Source organism: Prosopis cineraria, unplaced genomic scaffold (genome assembly GCF_029017545.1).
Source record: "Prosopis cineraria cultivar Desert tree isolate PC_DT_omini unplaced genomic scaffold, ASM2901754v1 PC12, whole genome shotgun sequence".
Lineage (NCBI taxonomy): Eukaryota > Viridiplantae > Streptophyta > Magnoliopsida > Fabales > Fabaceae > Prosopis > Prosopis cineraria.
In genome coordinates this window covers 39701193-39726465 of record NW_026555343.1, presented here as the reverse complement: position 1 = coordinate 39726465, position 25273 = coordinate 39701193, and the positions used below count along the sequence as shown (strand labels likewise).

The following is a 25273-nucleotide window of genomic DNA, read 5'->3' as shown; positions in this document are numbered from 1 at the left end:
AAGCAAGAACCAAGAAGATGACGCAAAGCAAAGAAGAAGAGCAAAAGGGAGAAAATCTGGCGCATCTTCGATCTCCAGCGATGGCGGCGAGAGGCACACCCACGGTCACCGACCAACGGACACAGAGGGAAGAGGAATGATGAAACTCCCCCCCTCCTTCTCCCTCTCTCTCTCTGAGCTTCTGGAGGAATAAAAAACAATGTTAGAGGCGGAGAACATAATATTCGTGAACTCATCAATTTATATAATACATTCGTACTCAAACAATTGATAACAAGTCACACTCTTCAAAAGTACATATAATATTCCAATACTTTATTTTCACCGTTATTTTAATTTCATTTATTAATTTATATCATTATTTTATATACCAAACATGCCAGCTGTCATCAGCATTTTTCATTTTTGTTCCTCTCTTTTCCTTCATGTACTTTCTATCAATCGGGCCCTAAGTAATGGCCCAAAATCCACACCCCAACTTGTTTTATTTTGATCTGGGCCCAATTTCAACTTTGATTATTGAATGCAAGAAGGGTGTTAGGTATAAATATATTTATTGACGTTTATATTAGTAGTTAAACAGGAATTTGAAAAATATGTCAAGCCTCTCAGGTCTAAAAATCTATATGAATCTTAAAGGTATTTATTTAAGTTGTTGATAAACCGGATTGTTTTAAGGTATTGAAACCTCTTAGGCCGACATTATATTATCGGTGTTATCGATTCCTTTCTTCCCGGCCCTTTTGATGCCAACGTTCATGAACATGAGTTGTATTTCAAGGGTTTTGAAGCATTTTGGACTGAGTGAAAGGATATCAATCATAGGCTGTGAATCCAAACATTTTATTCTTGAAGCTTGCTACTTCTCCTATGTTTGGGATTGACAATAGGCACCTTATGATCTAAGTTATCGAAACAAAAATGTCAATGAGTAGTGTTAAATGAGTTTTAATATGGTATAAATTGCTTCCACACTGACACATGCATCTTAATTAGAGTGAGACATATAAAATTATAATCAACTTTTTTGGGGGGATCAAAATTAAGTTGTGAACTACACCATTTTGTTTGTTTGGTTAAAATGAACTACAACAAATTTATTTGACAAAGATTTTCACTCTAAGCTTTTCTTTTTAATCTTTCAATTCATCTCGAAATAATGAAGCAACGTGATAACAATTAAATATGAAAACGAAGTGTCAGCAGCTTTGGAAAAATGGAAGAAAAATATTTAGCTTGAGGAATGAATTAAGTTTACTGTTCTTAAATATGAAAAATAAATAAAAAGTAGCAACACAATTACAAACAAATTATATAAGAGGAGAACTAAATCTAAGAAAAATACGAACTTAATAATAGTACTCAAACTGTTTACTAAAATTCTGCCAGAGAGGATCGTCTGATCAATTTTGTTCACTGATAGGGGAAGGAAGCAATCACAAATCAGTTGAGGATCTCATTTTGTGCTCTTTCTCCCTCTCTTTCCATATTATTGTATAAACGTGTGTGACCCCACGTTTCAATCTAGAAGCGTGAGACAACCTAGCTACTCCCCCAACAGACACACATATTGATTGAGATCACATCAACCAATGGCATTTTCGTTTCTGTTCCTTGGACATATTGACGTCAGATGCTTGATCATCTTCATGCATGTCTTGACTGCCCATATGAAAAAGTAGGTTATGATGTATAGACCAATGAATCCAAGCAAAACCATCCAAATAATGTAGGCTTTGACATTTACATCGGAAGTCGATTTACTCCAATAATATAGGCCTGGGGTTATCATGTAGAGCGCAAAAGAGTAGGCAAGTGCAAGGGACGTGAGAGTTATAATCATGCCTATTGATAAAATCCGCATCACAAGTTTATTCTTGAGAGGAACTCCACTCACAAGCAAAAGTGTAACGCCAAGAGATGCAACGAAGGATATGGTATTGTAATTCATGAAGCTGTAAAAGTAAGATGGACGCTTAAAAGCAAGTATCGCTTCCCCAGGACATGCAAAATAAGTGCCATTACTAAGTGGCAAGCAACCGAGGGGTCCTTGTCTAATACCTAAAGCATTCTCGTAACTGGAAGTGGTGTTGGAACTATTAAAAATACCTTGTTGAATGAAGCCTCCTGGAGGATTGATTACAGCTTGAAAGGTTATGGTCGAGATGACAGTAGCCACAAGACTTAAACCAATCACCGTTATACTTAAACCATTTTCCCATGTGCTTCAAAATATTTTTCCACCACTTCTTCCGAGGTCTCATTCCTTGGCCGACATTAGTACTTGTTGGGCCTTCACGATCCTTCACTTCTCTCCTTTCGGTACTGTTAATGCCAGAGTTCATCAGTATCACTTGTATTTCAAGGCTCTTCAAGTCCTGCGGAATTTGCTCAAGAATTTCGTGGACCGTATAACCCATCCCGTTCTCCATGTTAGACAGTTCTCTTATTTCAGGAATTGACAAGAGATACCTCACCGTCTAAACAATATACAAGGAAATTTATTAATTAATACGTCTAAACAATATCAGAAAAATTTATTAACAGGCATCTTGCAGTGTACTCCTTCCTATCCCTGTTGTAAGACATTTTCTATTATGATTTTTTATCCTTAATATATATAAAGTATATGGAGGGTTATTTATTATCATTTTCTATTTTTATCCCCCTTATAAATTTAATTTTATCACTCATCATACATTATGTACCTCTTTTATCCTATTTCTAATAGAGGTAAAGTTGAAAATTTTTTCATTTTAAAACATATTTAATGAGTTAACGTTTATTTTTTGATTTCAATGAAGCAGTCCAAAACATCTTGTGATATATGAACTGGAAGGAGTAGAAAAATAAGCCGTTGCTCTACTCTTTAGGAAGTGGAGCAGCATTTTTTGCCTCAAAGCAGCTCGTATTGTCAGGTATTAATGTAAGCAAGCTTTATATCATAGAGCTTTCGTATTCTTGTTTTGACAGAATAAGCAACAAAAATAACCGACGTTGTGTACTTTAAAATAAGGGAATGACACAGATGTTAGAATTAATAATTGTTTTTCGACAGTTTTTTTTAAAATGAATTGAAATTATTAATTTATGACAATTATAAATTCAACAATATTAATTATAGACAACATATTTAAATTTCAAATATAACTTACTCGTTGGTTGCATCTGAAATTCTTATTTACAACGGTTTGAGTTGATATTTTCAACTCATTTTTTTAAAATAATTCTATGAGGGATTTAACTGTCATTATCTCTTAAAATAACTATTAGGATCATTTTTTCTTTTAAACAATCATGTTTTGATACGCCTAATAAATAATACCATTAGGTATACACACAGTTTAATTACAGTTCACAGGCTATATACTTCCATTGGATTATAATATAAGTAATTTTTTTAAAACTTAGTCTAAAATATAGGGCATGGGATAGGTGTTATACATTTTTTTTAATTATACCCTTACTTTATTGAATTATTAATGAGGAAATTTTAAAGATGTGGAAATTTTAAAAAAATTTAAAATTTTAGCCAACATTTTTTTTAGAAACATAAATTAATTAATAATAACTTACATTATGATCGAATGGAATATCATTGCCATGACTTATTTTGAAATTTTTGCTAATATACAAAATTCACTTTAATTGTGATATGAGATGCAATTTTTAGATATATAATATTATAAAAATAAATTTTATGAAAATTTCATAAAATTATAGTGAAGATATTTAAGTATGTAATTTATGAGATTTTTTGTATAGAATACTTCATTATGAATAAGGATAAATGTCTTTTGAATTAAAGAAAATTAATTCTTTTAAATAGGTTTTATCGTATATATATTGATTGAGAAAATTTAGAATTAAAATATGAAGAAAGAATGAAAGATATATACATCAAATTTTTCCTTATTCTTCATTGATAAAAAAAAAAGCACACTTCCTCTAGTTCTATTTACAAGGAAGAGATAAAATAATTTATTTAGTTCTATTTATAAGTTACATAATTAATTTTAATGATAATTTTTTTCTTTTACCCTTCATTAAATATTGGTAAGAGAAAGTACTCCCTTTGGCCTACCGTATATGGTGTTTTTTATAGGGTTTTTTAAGAACTCTCCCTTGATTCAAAATATAAGGCATGGGTAAGTTATATATATATATATATATATATTCAGTTATATCTTTGTCTATTATACTTTCTTCAAGTAATTAACGAGGTTATTTTGAATAAGTTAAATATTATATTTATTCAATTTAAGGATATGATTGAATATATATGAAAAATTTTATAAAATCAATATTTTAACAACTCTTTTTAAATAAATGTAGATTAACTAACAGGGGAATATATTATTAAATAATATATATTTAATAGAGATAAAGTTTAAAATTTATTAACTTTTTAGACAAGGTTAATGAATTTTAAAATTTTTCTTAATTATAAAAAAACATATTGAAAATAGTTTTATAAATAAAACGAGAGAAGTATATCTCAATCTTGGTAGAAATTTAGCTTAATAAAGGCGTGGACTGAGTCTAGCTGGATTACATTGAGACTCTCTCCTTACCCTTTATCAGCACATTTCTCCAAAGTCAATCTTATCTATTCATTTCATTATCTGCATTTGATCAATTCAATGCTTTTGGAAACAAATTTTAATAATTGGTTATGGTTGTAATTAAACGTGTAATATATTTAATTTAGTGACATGATTAACAATTTTACATCATTAAATCAAATCAGTATTAAAATGAACAAATTAATGCACTCTCCATAATTTTCATTTATAGAAATAAGTAAAGGTATTGACCAAAAAGAAAAAGAAGAAGTACCTCAACTTGCTTCGACATAACAGCCAAATGGAGAATGGTGTTCTTGCCATCCATGTCTCTCTGATTGAGGAGCTCGTAAGTGTCGCCAATAGCCAATTCAATCAAAGATTTGAGGATCTCCAAGTGGTTGTACGTGACACAAAAGTGGAAAATAGTTTTACCCTTGTCAAGGATCCTCAAAGACTCAGGTTTTACTCTAATAAGCTCTGCAACAACCTCAAATCTCCCTCTTATAACAGCGTAGTGCAAGGGAATTCTCCCTTCTTGGTCAAGAACCAAGCACGCATCATCACAGTACTGCAACAACTGCTTCACTATGTCGATGTGGCCTTCTGCAGAAGCTAAGTGGAGAGGTGTGCTTTGGAAGGAGTCCAACTCAATGGCTAATTTGGGTTTGTGAGAAAGAAGGGCTTTTGTGAAATCAAGGTGGCCAAGCAAAGCTGAAACGTGTAAGGGAGTTTCCATAAAGATGGTTCGCGAGTTGATTCTGTGCAAGATCAGAGGATCTTGCAGGATTAGGGTGTTCAAAGTTGAAACGCACCCTCTGTATGATGCCTCGTATAGAAGTCTCATTCTCCCTTCATAGCGATCGCCAGTTGCTTCCATTTTCATTAGTTATGTCTCTTGCCAGAAAGGATAGCTTATTTGCTTAATTTATAATTACAGTATTCTCTTGCCCCTTGTTGTTGGAAGCTTCCATGTATTTTTCGAGATCAACTTCCATGTAATTACAGTATTTTCATTAGTAGGACATATATAGAGTCATTCAAAGAACTTAGGTTTTCAAAATAAAAAGGATATTCAGAATTAATGAAAGTCAATATCAGCAAGATGGAAGAAGATTCTGTCGTGGGTAGAAACTTTACTTGCTCAGGCCTTTCGTCATTAACTTAAACATTGATAAAAATATTTTAAGAAAATTAGTTGTCACCACTAGTTGCAATTTTTTTTTTTTTTTTTGCCATTTGCTGAAATGAAGTAATCAGTGCTTCAACGTTAAGTAATCATGCACCCCTTTTCGATAGATAATTCTCCAGTTCCCAAAGCTTTGGCCGGCGGCAGGTGGCTAGACCATCGGCGATCGGCAATGGTGAGATTTGCTTTTTTCACAAATAACCAACATGGACATTTCTCAAATAATCGTGTTAGAAAAAAAATGTAAGAACTTCAAGATAAGTAGCTGAATTCATGATTATTGTCATTTGTTTATTTGGAGGGATTTTTCTATCTTTTCACCTATCAGGTTTGAATTTGAATCCTCAATTTCAAGCACTCCCGATCCCACCCATTACAATTAACCTAATTGACTCTCATGGCGTTTCCAAAGTTTTTTTTTTCATTATATTTAACATTAATTTCTTTATGTTTAGCTAATTGAACAGTTTGAAGACAAAGGGAGTAATTTTATGGATATGTTTCCTCGAAGAAATTTCATGAGTTTTCTATTGATCAAAATGAAATATAAATTATGTACACTTCTTTTTCCGTACATGCATATCAGCCTGGTCATTGAAAAGAATGAAACGCTAACTTTTAATATAATTAGTTAATTATTTTTTTAATTCTAGCACAAATAGTAAGTTCTGCTTATAATAAAAATTATCTTCCTTGAAAAAATTACGTTGAAAAATAGACATCTCCAAACATATACAAGGGTTAGGATTCAATCTCCCATAAACCACCTGCTTAAGACAAAAGCTCTCACCAGTTATGCCAATTTTACTTGTATATTATAGTAGTTATTATGTATTACTTGTAATTTTCATTACTGATAATAATTACTCCCCCTATCCTAAATTATAAAACATTTTTGGGAGTGATTTGCAGCCCCAAAATATAAGACATTTTAAAAAGATTAAGGTTTCATTAAATAGACCTATTCTAATATTACCCTTTATCTCTCTATTTAATATTAAATAAGTGTAGATTTAAGGTTATTAAATGAAGGATATTTTTAAAAATTTATATTTTTTTAAAAATTAAGGTTGTTAAGTATATTTAATAATGTTTATTGGTATGTGAGATTTTGTCTGTAAGTGTCTTATAATTTAGGATGGATAAAGTATAATTTGGACAAAGTTTGACTTAACATTAAAATGAATCTATGGTATATAAAGATCATGGTTTTTTAATGTCTTTTCCTATTTCACAATAATTTATTAGCAAGGTTAATTATATGGCTCAAAAGTCAAAACCATACTATATTTTCGTTATAAGAATGAGCAACTACCGTCTTCTGGTCCAATATTTTCTCATGTCTTGACTAATTCAACTGAATAAGGAAACATCTCGGAAAGAACATTTAATTTTATTATACAGGGGCTTGAAAAATATTACCCTTTATCTCTCTATTTAATATTAAATAAGTGTAGATTTAAGGTTATTAAATGAAGGATATTTTTAAAAATTTTTATTTTTATTTTTTAAAAATAAAGTTGTTAAATGTATTTAATGATGTTTATTGGTATGTGAGATTTTATCTATAAGTGTCTTATAATTTAGGATGGATAAAGTATAATTTGGACAAAGTTTGACTTAATATTAAAATGAATCTATGGTATATAAAGTTCACGGTTTTTTAATGTCTTTTACTATTTCATAATAATTTATTAGCAAGGTTAATTATATGGCTCAAAAGTCAAAACCATACAATATTTTCCTTATAAGAATGAGAAACTACCGTCTTCTGGTCCAATATTTTCTCATGTCTTGACTAATTCAACTGAATAAGGAAACATCTCGGAAAGAACATTTAATTTTATTTATACAGGGGCTTGAAAAATACACACGCACTAACATACTCCTTAACTTGACTGGCACTTATCACACGTTTTGAAAGTTCTCAGCGATCACTTGACTTGCACCATTTACATTCTATTTCTGATGCTCCATACATGCATGAAGAATTTTCTTACAGAAATATGAGCCAAAAGAACAAGGGAAAATCACACCAAAGGATTGCAGAGGAGAAAAAATTACACTAAGGGCCCAATGCATTATAAATTTATTCTGCAAGCTCAAGGGTCCTTTTTATAAATATGTGTTTAGGAGGAAAAGACACAATCACCTTTGGTAGGAAGGAAAGAACGTTGGGTACCAATGGACAATTACTTGATAATATGTGAACTTAAAGTTGTAAATTTGTAAACATCTAATTAGTTATAAAAAATCTAAACTTGCTATTACGAATTCACAATAAACCTCTGAATATATATATATATATATATATATGAAGTCATGGATTTTGAATTGCGCATAAATAAACTTGTACTTGTGAATATTTAAACTTTAAGTTGTAAATTTGTGAACTTAGCTAGTACAAACTTATCAACTCTAAACAATAATTTTACTATTAATGGACAATTACTTGTTAATATATAATTCTAAAGTTGTGAATATGTAAACATTTTGTTGTAAAAATACAAACTTTGACTTGCTCTCCTTTTTCATTAAGAACAGCTATGTCTTTTTCTCCCTAAAACATATTTGTAAAAAGGGCCCTCAGGCTTACAGAATAAATTTAGAATGTATTGGGCTCTAAGTTTAATCCCTATTGAAATGTAAAAATGTTTGGGTAAAGAAGGAGTCCGGTGGTTAACTAAGTTATTTAATGAGATCTTACAACCCAAAAGAATGCCGGATGTAACATCCGAGAAAATTTTAACCCTGAATTATTAACCTAATGAGAGTAATTAGTGAATTAATGAGGTGTGTGGCCAGAGGGGCTTAACTTGATATAATTGATGTGATTTCAACCCTAGAAGTGGGTCTGGATTGATGGCAGGCTACCTTGGCAAGGAAAGAGAATGAAAAGGTGAAGAGTTGTTTTCTATGCCACATGCCACAGCGCATGATTGATCTGCCGCAGTGCACGGAGATAATTTAAATACGGCCAAAAAATGAGATAAATTAGCTTGTGAGCTACATGAAAATAGAAAAGAGAAAGAGGAGGAAAATGAAGAGCTCAATTTTAGCTCTACTAGGGCACGACATTTGGTCCCATTATTGATAAATTAAAGCTCCCAAACACCTAAGGTAACAACATGGTGCTTTCTTCTTCTTTTCTCTCCCTCATTTGTAATGATTTATGGTAGGATTAGAGTTGGAAGATAAATTTTTGGTCCATAGAAGTATGGGTCCGATTCCATTGGTTAAAATAAGTTAAATGGGAGTGGTTTAATGTATTAGAATACCACATTAATGATTTTGGAAGTGGTTGGTCTTTGAAAGCATTTAATATCCAAAAATTGATATTTATGAAGTGGTTTGGAGACGTTAATATACATTAATGATAGTTTGAAGTGTACTTAATGATGATGTGCATTAATAAAATTTAATGAGCCTTTTGGGTATGAATGGGTATTGATTATAAGTTGATAAAAATAGTGTATGAAGAGTTTTATATTGATAAAGCTTAAAGAGCTAGATAATGATGATATGCTTGTGATATAGTTATTGAGAGGTTTGTTTTGGCACCATTTGAGTTTGTTGAAGCTTTGGGAAGCTGACATAGTGAGGGGTAAACCTTTGACCTCTCAAAGGTTTGAGTTAATCAGAAGAAACTTGATTTTTATAGTTATGTGTTAATTGTGTTGTAAAATGTAATTTATGAGTTAAATTGATTATGTATATTGGCAAAGTGCTTGATTTGTGAAATGGTTTTTAGGAAAGAAAACCTCAAGTCTGCTACCCTTGATGTTTTATGAAATTAGTTGTGATTTATTAATAGGGGTGGAGAATTGGATCTGAGTCTGCTACCCTTGTGATTTATTAAAAATATTTTTAAGACTTAGCTCATTGGATCTGAGTCGGAAAAAACATACAGAGGCTTATGATTGGTGGAATAGTCCTCTTTATGCTTCTCTTTTGCTATTTACATGTGTATTTTGTTAATGCCTTTGCCAACTAGGAGCGATTGTCATGACTGGTGCACTACTTACATGATTTTATATTTAACTAGTGTATATTATGCCTTGAGTTAGTGAGTTTTTATTGTGAACCCGTGGATAGGGTTAAAATACTTGTGCAAGTAGAAATATATGTATTTTTGAGAAATGTGAATGAAATGGTTGATTTTGTGCAACTTTATGTTTTGTGAAAATCAGGGTTAAGTGGTAATTTTATGAAATAAGAATTATTGGTTGAGTGTGGTGTGTTGCACGAGTTCGTGACAGTCCATTGAGTGTGGTCGGATGATTTGTGTAAGTTTTTAACACATGTGGTTGAGTTGGGACACCCATTTGGGAGTTTTTTTTGTTAAAATGTGGTATAAATAGTTTTTGGTGTCCAACTTTTTATAAAAAATGAGTTTAAATGTGAAACTTATGCCATTAGCTAGAACTAGAAGAAAGCTCCTTGTAAACACCGAAATCACCTCAATCAAACGTCGAACGGAGATTTGGGACGCGTCGGAAGTCTGGTCCCTGTGCTGTCAAATGACAGCACTAATTTGTCAAATTTCATGCAATGTGCCACGGCACATGGCTCCTCACATCGCGATGCATAGCACAGAGAGGACACGCCGTGGCGCACGGGTTGTAAGCCGCGGCGCATGTGTCATTTCTGTACAGAACTTGTTCTTGAGTTTTAAAACTCATTATTTGGATCCCAATTGATTTTTAAGCTTTCGCTTTGTTTTTAAAACTTTGATTTGGAGTCCTTAATTTATGTCTAGGTTTTTAATTGACAAATTGAGATTCCTTTAAAATAATTTTGAGAAATTCTCTTTTAAAATGTTGAATAACTAATATTTGGTGTAAATTTATGGATTAACCTTAGGGAGGTTACATCGAATGATTGGAGGAAGAGTATGTTAGTTCTTATTTATAAAAATAAAGGAGATATTCATAATTGTGCTAACTATAAAGGGACTAAACTTATGAGTAATACTATGAAATTATGAGAAAGAGTGATTAAGCATAGGTTGAGATTGAAAACTGGGATTTCGAAGAATCAATTTGGCTTCATGCCAGGGAGAGCAACTACAGAAGTGATTTATTTACTAAGGAGATTAATGAAAAAGTATCGATGTAAAATAAAAGATTTACATATGGTTTTTTATTGATTTGCAAAAAGCTTATGATTGTGTATCGAGAGAAGTACTTTAGAAGGCTTTGGAAAAAAGGATGTTTGAGTTGCCTATATTCAAGCTATACAATACATGTATGAGAGGGGAAACAACTAGTATAAGAACATTTGGTGGTGAAATAAAAAATTTTTCTATAAAGATTGAATTGCATCAAGGATAATTTTTGAGTCTTTATTTGTTTGATCTAATCTTAGATGTTTTGACTGAGCATATTTAAAAGAAAATTCCTAAATGCATGCTTTTTGTGGATAATATAGTTCTTATTATAGAGACAAAAGAAGAGATAAATTGTAAATTTGAGTTATACAGGAAGACATTGGGGTCAAAAGGTTTCTGCCTAAGTAGGAGTAAAATAGAATATTTACATTGTAATTTTGATAAGGGGTCAGTGAATAATAACTTGGAAGTGAAATTGGGTGATCAGACCATACCTCAAGTGAAAAAGTTTAAATATTTAGGAGCAATTATTCAACAAAATGGGGACATTGATGGAGAAATTACATATATAATACAAGTGGGATGGTTTAATTGGAGAAAGGCTAAAGAAGTTATTTGCGATCGTAAGATACTTGATAAGCTTAAAGGAAAGTTTTATCAAAATGTTATAAGACCAGCAATTTTATATGGTAGTGAATGTTGGGCTTTAATGGGACAGAAGAACATAAAGTTGGAGTAGCAGAGATGAGAATGTTGAGACAAATGTATGGATATACACGTAAAGACAAAATTTAAAATGAGCAATACAGGAAAAAGTGGATATAACACCTATTGAAGAAAAAATAGTAGAAAATTATTTGAGGTGGTTTGGACATGTACAAAGAAGACTACAGGAGGCACCTGTGAGAAGAGTGAAACAAATGACTTTGAACCCTGTCAAAAAGGGTAGATGAAGACTGAAGAAAATACTTTTGGAGGTTGTTGATCGAAAACTTTTAATTAACAATATTTTTAAAAACTTAATAAATGTTAAAACATAATGACATCATATAATCTATGTAACTGATCCCACATAGTGGGATAAGGCTTGTTGTTATTGTTGCTATTATATTGGGCTCTAAGTGCAATTTTTTCTCCTCTAGGGTACTTAGGTATGATTTTCCCAAAGAACAATTGTATCTAATTTTCCAATTATATGCCAGAATTTCTAAAGTATGAATAGGGATCTCTCTTTTATCTAAGGCATGTACAAATAATGGTCGATATATGTATGTAATGGTCGATATATTGAGAATTGATTAAAAAGATCTATGTTCAATGTAGTAATATTTAATTTATTCAACAATGGATGAATTTTTAGTTATCTTTAAGTTAGAGGTAATGTGCAATATCTCATATCTAAATACACCTAATTCCTCCTCACCGACTAATCTATTAAGTATTCATTAAGTAATTAGTTTTTAAACATTTATAAAGTATATAGTTTCTAAACATTAAAGAATTGTAATTAAAAAATGGAATAAAATAAATTCAAAAGGATTGTTTTACTGAGTCCGTAGTGAAAGGATGCTGATTCTTTGCTACCTAACTGGATCATCCTAGTAGCCTTTCTTTTCTTCACCATTGAGGATAAAGATATTGGATCTGTTGAATGTCAAAAGGTAGACTGATGTTATTTTAAAGCAATGATGGAGAAATTTCATACAAATAGGAAGGAATTTACCATTATTATAGCCCATTGCAGTTGAATGAGTCCCAAACATATTAGAAGAGAAATTAGAAGTATTTATATGAATATGAATTTTTCATTTGAGAGTTCTTGAACATGTTTCCTTTTGAAATTTGCATTACCGTTAGAACTTATGTTACAGTAATAGGGGGAGTTACATCATTTGTTATACAAGGTGAAAATTAGGGCCATTCATTCTATTTGCAAGACTAGGATAAGAATGGGAAGGATTGGTCTATTGCCTCACATGTTGCAATTAATAATTAATAATAATTCATTTGTTAGTTAAAGCAATTATGGAGAAAATTTAGATGAAAGGAAAGGAATATGCCATTATTATAGCCAAATGTAGTTAGAGGAGTGCCAATCATATCATAAAAGAAATTAAAAGTATTTTTATAAATATGAATTTATCATTTGAGAGATCTTGAATTGGTTTCCTTTTGAAATTTGCATTATTATTATGACTTATATTACCAGTAACAGAAAGAGCTGCGCCATTTCTTATACAAGGTGAAGCTTGGGCGGTTGATCACTCTCTTTATAAGATTGGATAAGAATGTAAAGGATTGGTTTGTTGTTGCACTTGGGATGTGATTCGATTGTTGTTTGCCTAATATGTTAATTTTGAGGACAATGATGAGGATTCTACATAAATAAGAGATAAATGAGGGACAAATTGCAGAATAAAAAGAAGTTTATCATTGATATTCTCCATTTAAGAGGGATGGTTGAGTGAAGTTGGATTATGAAGACTTGGAGGTATAGACCTTCATAAAAACAAGATTCATAAAGAGATGGAAGCATAGAGAGTTTTAAGAAGAGATCTTCATAATGTATTTTTCATTTACAATTCCTCTAATTTTCTCTAATTAGCAAAAATTTGCTGTTGATTAGATTAATGGAGGCACCAGAATACAAACAATATAATGCAATCAAGTAGGACATTTAGAACCAATAAACATCTTACGGAAGGTAAATTTTTTTGCATTGTACTTAATGTTAGTATAAATTCTGCTATAGTAATTATCCAATATTGAATTACACAAGTTGGAACACCCTTCATTAGAACAATTGAAGTTTACCTCCAATTAAATTGATCACTACTGTAGAAGGTTTACTTGTCTATTTGAGTATGTAAACTTCTTTAGAATCTTAATGTCCTCCTTGTATTGAGATACACTAATTGAACTTGATTTTTGGCAAAGATTGCATTCACCTAAGTTGATCCTCAATACCATCTCCCTTCTAGCAAGAGAATTAAGTTTCCTAAGGAAGGATCCTTCCCTAGTAATCTAAAAAAAATCAAATTAAAGTCATAGGAAATTAAAGTAAAGATAGATCGTTGTAGATGAGAGTGGTCTCCTAACCTGGTGTAACAGCTCATGAACAATTGATTCAAATAATTCCACAGCAAGACAGTTGAAGAAAACAATTGAAGCATGACCAATATTGCAATAGAATATTAGACCCAAAACCTATAGATAGAGGCACTAAATCCATTATAATTAAGAAGTTGTAGAGGAGAATTCTTTAAGAAATACTGTTTTATTAATTACTTGGGCTATAAGAATGGATCTGCCAGCTTACAAGTCTTGCAATATAGGACATTGTTCTCATTTTCTTTAGGCTTAGCATCACATGGAGCACAGCCTTTATAGAACCAACCATTCTCACCAATGTCTTCCCTTTGACAATAACCTCACATTCGTACATTCAAAAAAAATATTTTATTGACATATTAAATCAAAAAGTAGTTAGAAATAGGATAAATAAATTTGTAATTTGTAATTAAAAGGTCAAGGATACAAAGAAATAAGTTCTGTATACATGATTGATGTCCCTCAAGTCACATTTTGGAATCCTTGTGGGGAATGAAAGCACATGGGATGACCTAAAGTAATCAATATTATCATCAACTGTTTGGGAAAAGGCTTGAGACATGTCATATGACTGTTGAGCACTAAAACAAAAAATACAGATTAACATGAAGAGGGTAATATTCACAAATATTATGTAAGTATCGAGAAAGAAATCGAAACACACACACAGCAAATGATTTTTTGACTTCATCAATGTTGGGGTCATAATAAACCTTTATAGCATTACTATAGTTTGAAAGTTGAGGATTGCCTCCAAGTTTAAGACAACAACTATAGAAGAAATGAACACACTAACTCTTAAATAATGAAAATATATCATATTCACCTTTATAAAATCCTAGAACACATATCTGTATGACAACAACTATAGGAGGAATAATATCTTCACTCTTGTCATTTATAGCATCAACAATAGTGTCATCAAATAGAAAAATGTTAAAGATTTCTCTTTTGAATGAACATGAATTCAAATATCATAATAAGAATTGCACTTGTCTACATTGTGTTGGAGATTCTTAATAACTAACTCTTGATCAGCTATAGACATAGTCAACCTTTTTGTGTTCTCATCCACAGACTCATTTTCTTGAATGGAGCCAAAACCTTACAAGAAGCCGACAACATCTATAATAAACAACACAACATCATTGTACTGAGGGACTGAGGATAATGATATGCATAAAATAAAAAAATAAAAATATAGGAATCAAACTAAAGAAGTATTTGAATTTCTTGTTAGACATGGCGGCTCCATGGATAACCTCACTTATCGAAGTAAAATCGAAACAATACTCAAGAATATTTGCATCATGCTTCTAAACAAAGGTATTTGCATGAAAGTTAATTTTTCATGGATGACTGGAAGCTTTATACTCCCTTTAGTCTTATTTATGAATTACTTTCAACGTGTTTCGCTGAAACTAAGAAAAATCTTAAATCTCATTAATTTTATCCTAAAATTTAACAAGTTTCTACTTTTACCCTAATAAATGTTCTTAACATCTCATCATTAATATTTTTATTCAAAGCATCAATAAGGATAAAAATGTAAAAAGAAGCATTAGAAATTGACTAGTTTCTTATAAATAGAACCATTTTTTTTCTCTCTCTACCTTATAAATAGAATCAGAGAAGTACTTCTTTGCATATGGCAAAACTTTAAAGTTCTAGATGAGATAAAACTTCAAAAAATTCAAATCTTTTGGAGAACATGAATATTAATGAAAGGAAAAGTTGACATTTAGTATAGAAGGCTGTGCCTTCAGTTAATTAATATGGCCATTTCTCGTATAAGATGGAAATTAAAATATGATGAAAATTAAGATTAGCATTAAGATGGATAACTAAGAATAAATTTTAACGAAAAACTAATTATTAATAATTTATGGATGATAATTATTACTTAAAAATTTATAATTTAAAATTTTAAAAACAAATTTAAAAGTAAATATTATTTAATAATAAAAATTCTTATTAATTATTAAAAATTAAAAATTATTGATTATTAAATTCATTCAGAAGAGACAGACGAATTTAAAAAAAATAAAATGGAAATAGAATAATTGACCAATGGCCATGTTTTGAAGGGAATCTAGAGAGACAGATGAATTTAAAAAAATAAAAATGAAAATTATATGTATCTTGAAGACTTTAGGCTCTGTTTGGTACATAGCATTAGTAGGCAAGAATTCAGATTGGGTTAGAGTAATCTTACCTTTTGCATGTTTGGTAGGAAGCATTCCCTAATGCTTAGGATTGCTCAATCCCATTTTAGTGGGAATATTGAAACTCACCACCCCCTATGGTATTACTTAGTCCCACCAAAATTAAGCCTGAGATTGATATTGTTTAGACAAAAATGCCTTTCCAATCTCTCCCCTTCATCATCTCCAACCACCCTCCACTTCTTCATCTCCATCACAAGTGGTTCCACTCGCCATCTTTGTCGCAAGTTGTTCTTATGGCCGTCTTTGTCACAAGTCATCCTTGTCGCTATCTTTATCACAAGTCATTCCAGTCGCATTCTTTGTCATAAGTTGTCTTCATCACCATATCTGTTGAAACTTGTTCCCATCACCATCTCCATTGCAAGTCATTCCTATCATATCTCTCCCTCTAGATCGCGTCTCACTTCCTTTCATTTGCTATTATTTCTCCAGATCATAGTGGATTGAAGCAACACGAAGAGTGAGAAAATGGATAGCTTACCATGGATTGAACTAGATAGTTGAAATTGTCGTGTGTGGATCCTAGTCAGAGAGCAGAGGCAATGGCCTCTCAATGCCGTCGTGCTCATAGTTTGGTAGAAGGTGAAGAAGGGTTTATCAGAGTTAGTTGTTGATTTTTTTTAAAAAAATTAAGAGGTATTATAGTATTTTCATAATTTATGTTTAATAGTAAAATAGAATAAAGAAAAGTATTTCTTACAAGTATTACCTCATATCAAACATAATTTTAAAACCTCATTTCCACTATCATTTCCAATCCCAATCTCAATCTCTCTAAATTGAGACCTGTGTACTAAACAAGGCCTTAGCAAGCAATGGTCAGAGCAATGAATGGTATGGCGGTGAAACAGTGTCATCAACGTCAATGGGCTCCACTTGTCTCTTTCTATATACATCCCTTCCTCTTCACAATTTATATATAATTTTTGAATTTTATATGTTTAAATAGCAATAAACTGTATAATTTTCCAGTTTAATAAAGGTTTTGTTATTTATTAAATCTTCACTTCGAAAAATAAAAGTAATAGTTAGTATTAATATTCTACACATTATTGCTTGGAAGTTGAGCATTTCTGTATGGAAACATATTTTTTATTTGATTTGTATAAAATATTAATTAAAATTATTTTAAATATCTAAATCTTATAATATTTAAAAAAATAATATAAAGATATGTGATGCCACTTTTCATTTTGAAATATTTTGAAATATATTATAAATAGTTATATACAATTTTAATCTAATGATTTTTAAAGTTACAAAATTAAAAGAAAGATTAATATATATATATATATATATATTAATTTTAAAAAAATTGGCCCCCCACAACGGTAATGGTTGTTCTGCCCCTAGTTAAATAAAATGAATAATTAATTGGATAAATGTGATTAAATATAGAGGGAAGTATTAAGAGGGGGTTTGGAGAACATCCAAAACCCATGATATATGGGATGGACATACTGCAAAATACATGCTTTCTAGCAAAGGCATTTTTGCAGTCTTATTATAGAAAGGAAGGAAATGTATTTATTTTAATATTTAATTAAATAAAAGTAAGATTGAGCGTTGTGAAATCCATCTTACCAACTCCGTCTAGTGGGAGACTTCTTGTTATAAAAGTAAAATTGAAAAGGCAAAAATAAACTAAGAATTTGATGTATTAATTTTTCAATTTCAACGTTGTTTACAATTTGATGTAACTAATTTTCATTTGGAACGCCACTCCTGCATGCAGTGGCGAACGCAGAATCTTGGTTCCTAAATTATATAAAATATAAAAATAATAATAAAATAATTATATATATTTATTTTTGTAACATAATATTGGAAAAGAAAAATTAGATGATATTTGTAAACAAATAATCTAAATTTAAATATAATGGATTTAAAATTCAAAATTTTTTGCTCTTAAATGAAATATAAAAGACCCAAAAAAATTTGAACTCAAATATATTTTAATTTGTATTTAGTGGGTTCAAATTATAAGGACAATGAAAGAAATTTTTTAAAAGTTTCACCTGCTTGTAAATTTTTTAAGTTGAGTGGGGGCACTTGCCCGCCAATATTCATACTTGTGTACGCCACTGCTTGTTTCATGAATTTGATCATTTCAGCATTCTTCTTTGACCATTGCTCAATGAATATAAAATAAGAGATATACAAATATTTAATGAATAATGAAAATTTTAGTCCTTTAATTTTCTTTCAGTTATCGGATTTATTCCTCAAGTTTAATTTTTATACATTCGATCTATAAATTTGCTTCCATTATCAATTTGGTCCTTATTATTTAAAAAGGAGGTAACACTATTAAATTTGCTGACATAAGTAATGAAATATTAATGACAACCATATAGATTAATGAAAAAAGAATAATTATTTAGGTTGAAGAAAACAAAATTAGAATTTTTTTATAAAAAAAAGAACAAAATGCAGTGTAAGACTATATATATTGATAAAAAAAAAAACTGATTTGAGGGTTAATTTGTTTTTATTTAATTACATCTATATACATGCCAAGTCATTTGTATACTTTACATATAGATTAATTTGACAATTACTTTGTGTTTAAAAACTTCAAGGGCTAAAATAACAATTTAAGAAAACTTAAATGAAAAATTAAATGAAACATATTTTTTAAATATATTTTTATTTGATTTGTATAAAATATTAATTAAAATTATTTTAAATATCTAAATCTTATAATATTTAAAAAAATAATATAAACATATGTGATGCCACTTTTCATTTTGAAATATTTTTAAATATATTATATATAGTTATATACAATATTTCGTTAATGAAAAACAAATTAACTATATATAATATATTTAAAAATATCATATTCATTGAAGTAAACAACGTTGTATATGGTTGTCATTAATCTGGATAAAAGACAATTTGTGCATTGAAGTTAATATTTTATACAAATCAAATAAAAAATATATTTTTAAAGGATTATAAAATATATAAAATGCTTAGTATTATAAATAAGGGTTCCTAAGATTATTTTAAACTGGACAAAACTCAATTTTGAAAGTCTTTAATTTAAAGTCTTTCAAGAGAAAATTCAGGTGGAGGGGCAATAATTTTAGTTGTGTTTTAATTTAATTTAATTTAATTTAATTTATACATGTCTTCATGATATTAATTAATTACATTTATATGTCATTTAAATTATATTCATTTCTCGTGTCATGAAAAAGCTCAATATTACATGTACAAGGGGAAAATCGATCTCAAAAATTTAGTTTAATATTGGATAGAATATAGCTCTTTAATTTTATGAACTCTATTTTTGGGAGAATGATAGATAGGTCCTAAGAAAACCAATTAATTCAAATTAAGTTTTAAATGTCAAACTCTAGAAATTTGTAAGTTCGACTCCCAATTTTACAACTTTAATGTGACAAATTTGTAACTTGTGCTTCAAATTTTAACAGAAAAAATAAATTTATTTATTCTTCAACCATGTTAAAATTTAAAAAATAAATTATAAATTCATCATGGTAAAGTTACAAAATTAAGAACTGAACTTATAAATTTTTAGAGTTTGACATTTAAAATTTAATTAATTAATTTGTCCCCTTGGAACCCATATATCATTCTCTGCTACTTTTTTTTTTTTGGAGGCTTCTTGATATAGTACTCATAATAATATTCACTGTATATAGAGTTTTTTCTCCTGGGAGGGGGGGTTTATAATAACTACCTTCCATATATATGGTGGACAGCCTTTAAACTAAATGAGAACTAAATTAAACCCCTGGTTGGGATCTTGCAAGTCATCATTTGCCCGCGTTTCTTCTCGGCTCTGCAATTTGCTCGAGTAATCTCACTGGACGATGATATTTATGAAGAGGAAGCAATCCTCGTTTTCAATCATGATCATTGACACGGTCATGGTCTATATAGGTTTTTTTTTTTAATGTATAATCTTGCGATTAGGGGAATGCATCAAATACTAATTAATGGTTTAATTATTAAAGCAAGGTGGAGGATGAGAAATATAATCATTTACCAGTGTCAATTACTGAGTCAATGCAAAATTCGTGAGATCATATATATGATGATTGAATTTATAAGGAAGTGCTGGTGGCATAATTTGTTCTACATGACTATATCTGTAAGAGGGATATAGACATCCCTATGGACACCAGCCAGTCATGCACAGATTTGTAAAATTTATCATGCAACTGTTTATCTATTTCTTAATTAGATTATTTATTAGGCATTACGTTTCTTATAAATGAAATAAAATGCATGCTTTTACAACTACAGGATTTGGATACTTTCCATACATATACCATCTCTCAATATCTCTCTCTATACTCAGTCATATCTGTTATTCAATTAATTCTTTTAAAATAAGAGCACAAAATGGTTTTTCTGAGTAGTCATTAAATGAATAATATATTTATTTTAATTTTATAATTGACATTCTTATACTATTAAATTAAATGAATAATTATATAGCAAAGGTACGAAGAACATTCATCAGATCCGTGAAATATGAGATGGACATGTCCTGCAAAACACACACGGCTTCCAGCAGAAGCGATTTTACTTCTTATTAGAAGAAGGGAAATATATTTATTTTAATATTTAATTAAATAAAAGTAAAATTGAGCATTGTACAATCCATGTTACTAACTTCAGTTAGTGACATAAGGCTTGTTGTCTTTGTAAAAGTAAAATTGAAAATACCAAAATAGATTAAGAAAAACTGAGCATTGCGCAAGTAGCATTATCTAGATAACTGAAACGGACTCTCTAAGCAATTATATCAACAATTAAGGGCTAAAATGTAAAAATGGTTATAAAAAATTGAAGAACACGCTAAAATTTATGCAAAATAAGAATAATACCTCTTCTTTGTATTATTAATTTATGGGTAAAAGAGCAAATTGACTGTTAAATTATATATTCAGAAGCGTTTGGGACCTTAAACTTTTTTTGCTATAATGTTTATCTTCAACTTTTGAAAATAATGTAATCTAGACCAGCAAATGATGAAAAAATATTAAAAAAAAGGGAAGATTACATTCAAGTCCCACACAAGAAAATTAATTACTACAAGGTTCATCGACAACTAAATTAAGAAGATTCACAATATAATCAATTGTCACTGAACCTTTGTAATAATTAATTTTTTTGTATGAGACTTTAATATAATTTTTTCAAAAATATTGGTCCTTGAATGTAATTTTTTGGCCTTTTTCTAAAACTGTTGAGATCTTTTCCTGTCATTTTCTTATTAAGTTAACTTTTGTTAATGTAAAGGTCAAATATAATGATTCTAAATTGAAATTTAAAATTAAAGTGGAAAGTAGTAAATTAATAAAAATATTAATGCATATTAATATTATTAATTAATAAAAAATAGAATAAAATATTAAGTAATAAGTAAATGAATTTAATTTTAATAAAATAAAATAGATATCGATTAAGTCAAAGTCTAAGCAAACTTCGCATAAACCAATCATTGAGAACCCTCTAAATGAAGTAATGTATTACATGGTTTTCAAAAGTTATTTTTGAGATATTTATTTTAATTTTTTTTGGCCATGAAATGTTTTTTTTTTTCGCTCTAGCATCCTAAAAATATTTGACCTTGACTAATTCAGTTAGTAGCTTGCAGATATTTTCTTAGACCTGAGCTTGAACTTGAGACCTTTAGTTAAACTGAACCAACCCTCTAATCAGTTGATGAACCTATCTAGATTGCATCATATATGTATAGTTCTTCAACGATGATTATGGAATTTGTAAATTAAAATTAATCAATTCGGCATCGATAAAGAAGAAGGCGTACATGTTTTTTTTCCCTCCGTGTTGGTATTAAAATGTGGGAATGGCAAGTTAAGAATTGGTAATTTGTACGACGTTTACCATTTTAAGTACAAGAGAATAGGCTGAAAAAAAGTTACTTCCTTCTAAGTAACAGCTCTGATATGTTCGTTCGCTCCATATTACTTAAAGAACAAATTAATACATTATTTGATGAAACGTTATCTGACGTCAGAACTTGTTATTCACTTTTGTCACTAGCCGAAAGAGGAAGCGCGACATGAAGAACACAGCAACAGCAGCTAGAAATCCAATCCAACTCCAAACTGACGCTTTGAACATTTTCCTGGCTGAGGAAAAAATTTTACCCTCTGGAATCACCATGTAGAGGCCTTGAAGATATGTGAGTGATAAAAATGTGAGGGTGATGCACATGCCAATGGATAACATCCATATCACAGCTTTATGCTTCAGAGAAACTCCACTTACGAGCAAGAGAGCGACACTGAGAGATCCAATAAAACAGATAGTATTGTACTTTATGTAGGGGTGAAATATACAATGGCTGATACTGATTCTCCAGGACATGCATAGTAACCATCGATTGACGTCACGCATTGGAAGGTTTCGTTATCTGAAAGTATACCTTGTTGAACGAAACCACCTGGAGGGTTAATCATAGCTTGAAAGCTTATGGTTGAGATCATTGTAGCCACGAGACTCAAATTCCCCCTCATCTCTTCCAACCAATTAGAATTATGTGGTTCCTTAATCCCTGAAATCTTTCTCCAAACCTTCTCCAAAGTAGTCTCTAATGGTGGTGGCTGAGGAGGTCTTCCCATTTGGCTCCTTTCAGCAATTTGGATCCCAGTGTTCGTCAACATGAGTTGGATTTGAAGGCTTTTGAAGTCTTTGAAATGATGATCTGCAAAGTCCATCTCTTCCTCAAGCATGCAGCTTCTCTTATGTTACGAATTGAAAGGAGGTACCTCACGATCCAATGTTGAACGCAACATGTCAGTGAATCGTTTTCTGTCAATACAAGAAAATATTAATTGAATAATTGATTGGCAGAAAAATTTACCTCAACCTGCTTCAACATGATAGCCAAATCAAGAACAGTCTTTTCATCCTGGTCATTCAAATGGGGAAGCTCATTGGAGCCAATATTCGATTCCACCTACGCTTTTAGGATCGCCAAGTGGTTGTATGTAACACAGAAGTGGAACATAGTTTTCCCTTTGTCAAGAATCCCCATAGCTTCAGGCTTCAGTCTGATAAGCTCTGTCACAACCTCTAGTCTTCTTCATATACAGCATAGTGCAATGGAATTCTTCCTTCTTCATCACCAACCAAGAATGCCTAGTCATAAGCTAGCTAGAAGCAGCTCCTTCACAATATCGATATGACCCCCTGCAGAAGCTAAGTGGAGAGCAGTGCTTCAGAAGGAGTCAAATTCACGGGCAAGTGTGGGTTTCAGAGTAAGAAGGGTTTTGATGAATTCAAGGTGGCCAAGTAAAGACGATATGTGAAAAGGAGTTTCAACAAAGGTTGTTCGCGAGCAAATTTTGTGCAAGATTAGTGGGTCTTGCTCTATCAGTGAGTTAAAGATTAGAACACTCCCTTCGTATGCTGCATCGTAGAGGTTTCTCACTTCCTCATCTTCATCATGGTAAGCAGTTTCCATTTCAAGAGTTCCATCTCTTGTGGGAGAGGATGGCTCATTTGATGAATGTGCAATTCAAGTTTTGTATGATATATAACTTGTTTTCCAATTTATAGTTGAAACCTCTCGCCCACGGAATCTTTCATGTAGTTGTCTTTTCTTTTTTGCCCGTTGTTCCATGTATTATATTTTTAATTTCTAGTTTGTTTACATTTTGATGTAACTACGCAAAGTTTTCCCAATATTTAACCACGCAGAGTTTTTCCACATCAAAGTGCCTGATAAGTGCATATTTTATATTTAAATAGACATATATTTTGAATTATACTTGATCAAATTTATTAGTAGTTTATATATAGTTAATTATTTTTTATATATTTTTCTCTTATCATTCAATTACAAAATAAAAAAGCATTTTGATGTAAAATCTATTGAGCAGAAAAATTATTAAAAGAAGTAGGAAAGAAGAGACAGCAAATGCATACACCCACATACACACATATGAGAAGAAGAAGGAAGAGGTAGAAGTGAAAGCAACTGGAGCTCAAAATAAGGAAAACAGGAATTAAAAAAAAGAAGAAAGATTAGTCATTAAGGATTGATATGATTTGGGAGAGAGAAAGACTTAGGACCTGCTTAAACTTATTTTTATTTTATTATTTTGAGAATGATGTTTTCAAAACATGTTCTAAGAAAAAATAAATAATTACGTATCTCATTCTCTTTTGCTCTTCAAAACAATAATTTTAAAATAATTTTTAAAAATGTTTTGTTTTTTTATTCTCTAAAAAAATTTTATTTTTTCTATAAAATACTTTTAAAAACATATATCAAATAAATTTTTTTATTCTTTTTTTTGTTTTGGAGAATAAAAAATTATTCTCAAAACAGATTACCAAACATGCTCTATTATATTTTTTGGGGGGGTGGGGAAACAGAGAAGGATGAGATTTTAAATCAAATCAAATCAAATCAAGAAGAAGAAAGACAATACTATACTATATTTAAAGGATTAAAAACTACAAAATATTGAATATTCTAAATAAAGGTTGTTAAGGTTATTTTAAAACGTCCAATTTTTATACCCGGACAGCCAAAAATCAATTTTGAATGTCTTTAGAGTCTTTTGAGAAACAAACTGAAATGGAGGAGCAATCATTTTAGTTGTTTTAATTTTAATTTAATTTATACATGTCTTCATGATTAATTATTTATATTTGCATGTCTTTTAAATTATATTTTTTTCTCGTGCCATGATATTGGTCTTTCAATAATAAAAAGCCCAATTTTACAAGTCTAACAGGAAACTCTTTTTCAAAAAATCGTTTATTGATTAAAATAGCTCCTTAAATTTGTAAATTATATTTTTTTTTTAGGCTTCCCGACTTTCAGATTCATAATAATAATCACTGTATATAAAGTTTTCTCCCCTGAGGCGGGGGCTATTATAACTAAACTACCCTCCATATATATACATATACATTTACATCGAATTTATAATGATGCAACTTTCTTTAATTAAAATAGGCATTAATATCCTGAAATTACACGTGAGATAAAACCATGACCTCCCACTTACACAGGAGAGCTTGCATGCCTGCAAGGTCATTGGCA

General features: G+C 30.3%; 1 protein-coding gene and 1 pseudogene across 2 annotated transcripts; both read right to left on the bottom strand.

Moving 5' to 3' along the window:
* Positions 1 to 1246: 1246 nt before the first annotated feature.
* LOC129289480 (ankyrin repeat-containing protein BDA1-like) lies at positions 1247 to 5574 on the bottom strand. 2 transcript variants are annotated; one of them, XM_054926250.1, is made up of 3 exons: positions 4840 to 5574; positions 2110 to 2480; positions 1247 to 1955 (listed from the first exon to the last, which is right to left on the bottom strand). In XM_054926250.1, exons 1-3 carry the CDS (start codon positions 5449 to 5451, stop codon positions 1586 to 1588), a joined length of 1353 nt encoding a protein of 450 aa, XP_054782225.1. In that variant the 5' UTR covers positions 5452 to 5574; the 3' UTR covers positions 1247 to 1585. The 2 variants fall into 2 exon arrangements, with proteins under 2 accessions (XP_054782225.1, XP_054782226.1); XM_054926251.1 differs by having other exon boundaries at positions 1247 to 1662.
* A 16549-nt stretch (positions 5575 to 22123) lies between these two features.
* LOC129289482 (uncharacterized) lies at positions 22124 to 23958 on the bottom strand (annotated as a pseudogene).
* Between the last annotated feature and the right edge of the window lie 1315 nt (positions 23959 to 25273).

Bases quoted from the DNA above. Each gene is read 5' to 3' on its own strand.
- LOC129289480 (XM_054926250.1), bottom strand. From the start codon at position 5,451: ATGAAAATGGAAGCAACTGGCGATCGCTATGAAGGGAGAATGAGACTT. The intron at 2,481-4,839 runs GTACTTCTTCTT...TATATTGTTTAG, and splicing joins TTATGTCGAAGCAAGTTGAG to ACGGTGAGGTATCTCTTGTC. The intron at 1,956-2,109 runs GTATTTTTAATA...TTACTTTTACAG, and splicing joins AGGAGGCTTCATTCAACAAG to CTTCATGAATTACAATACCA.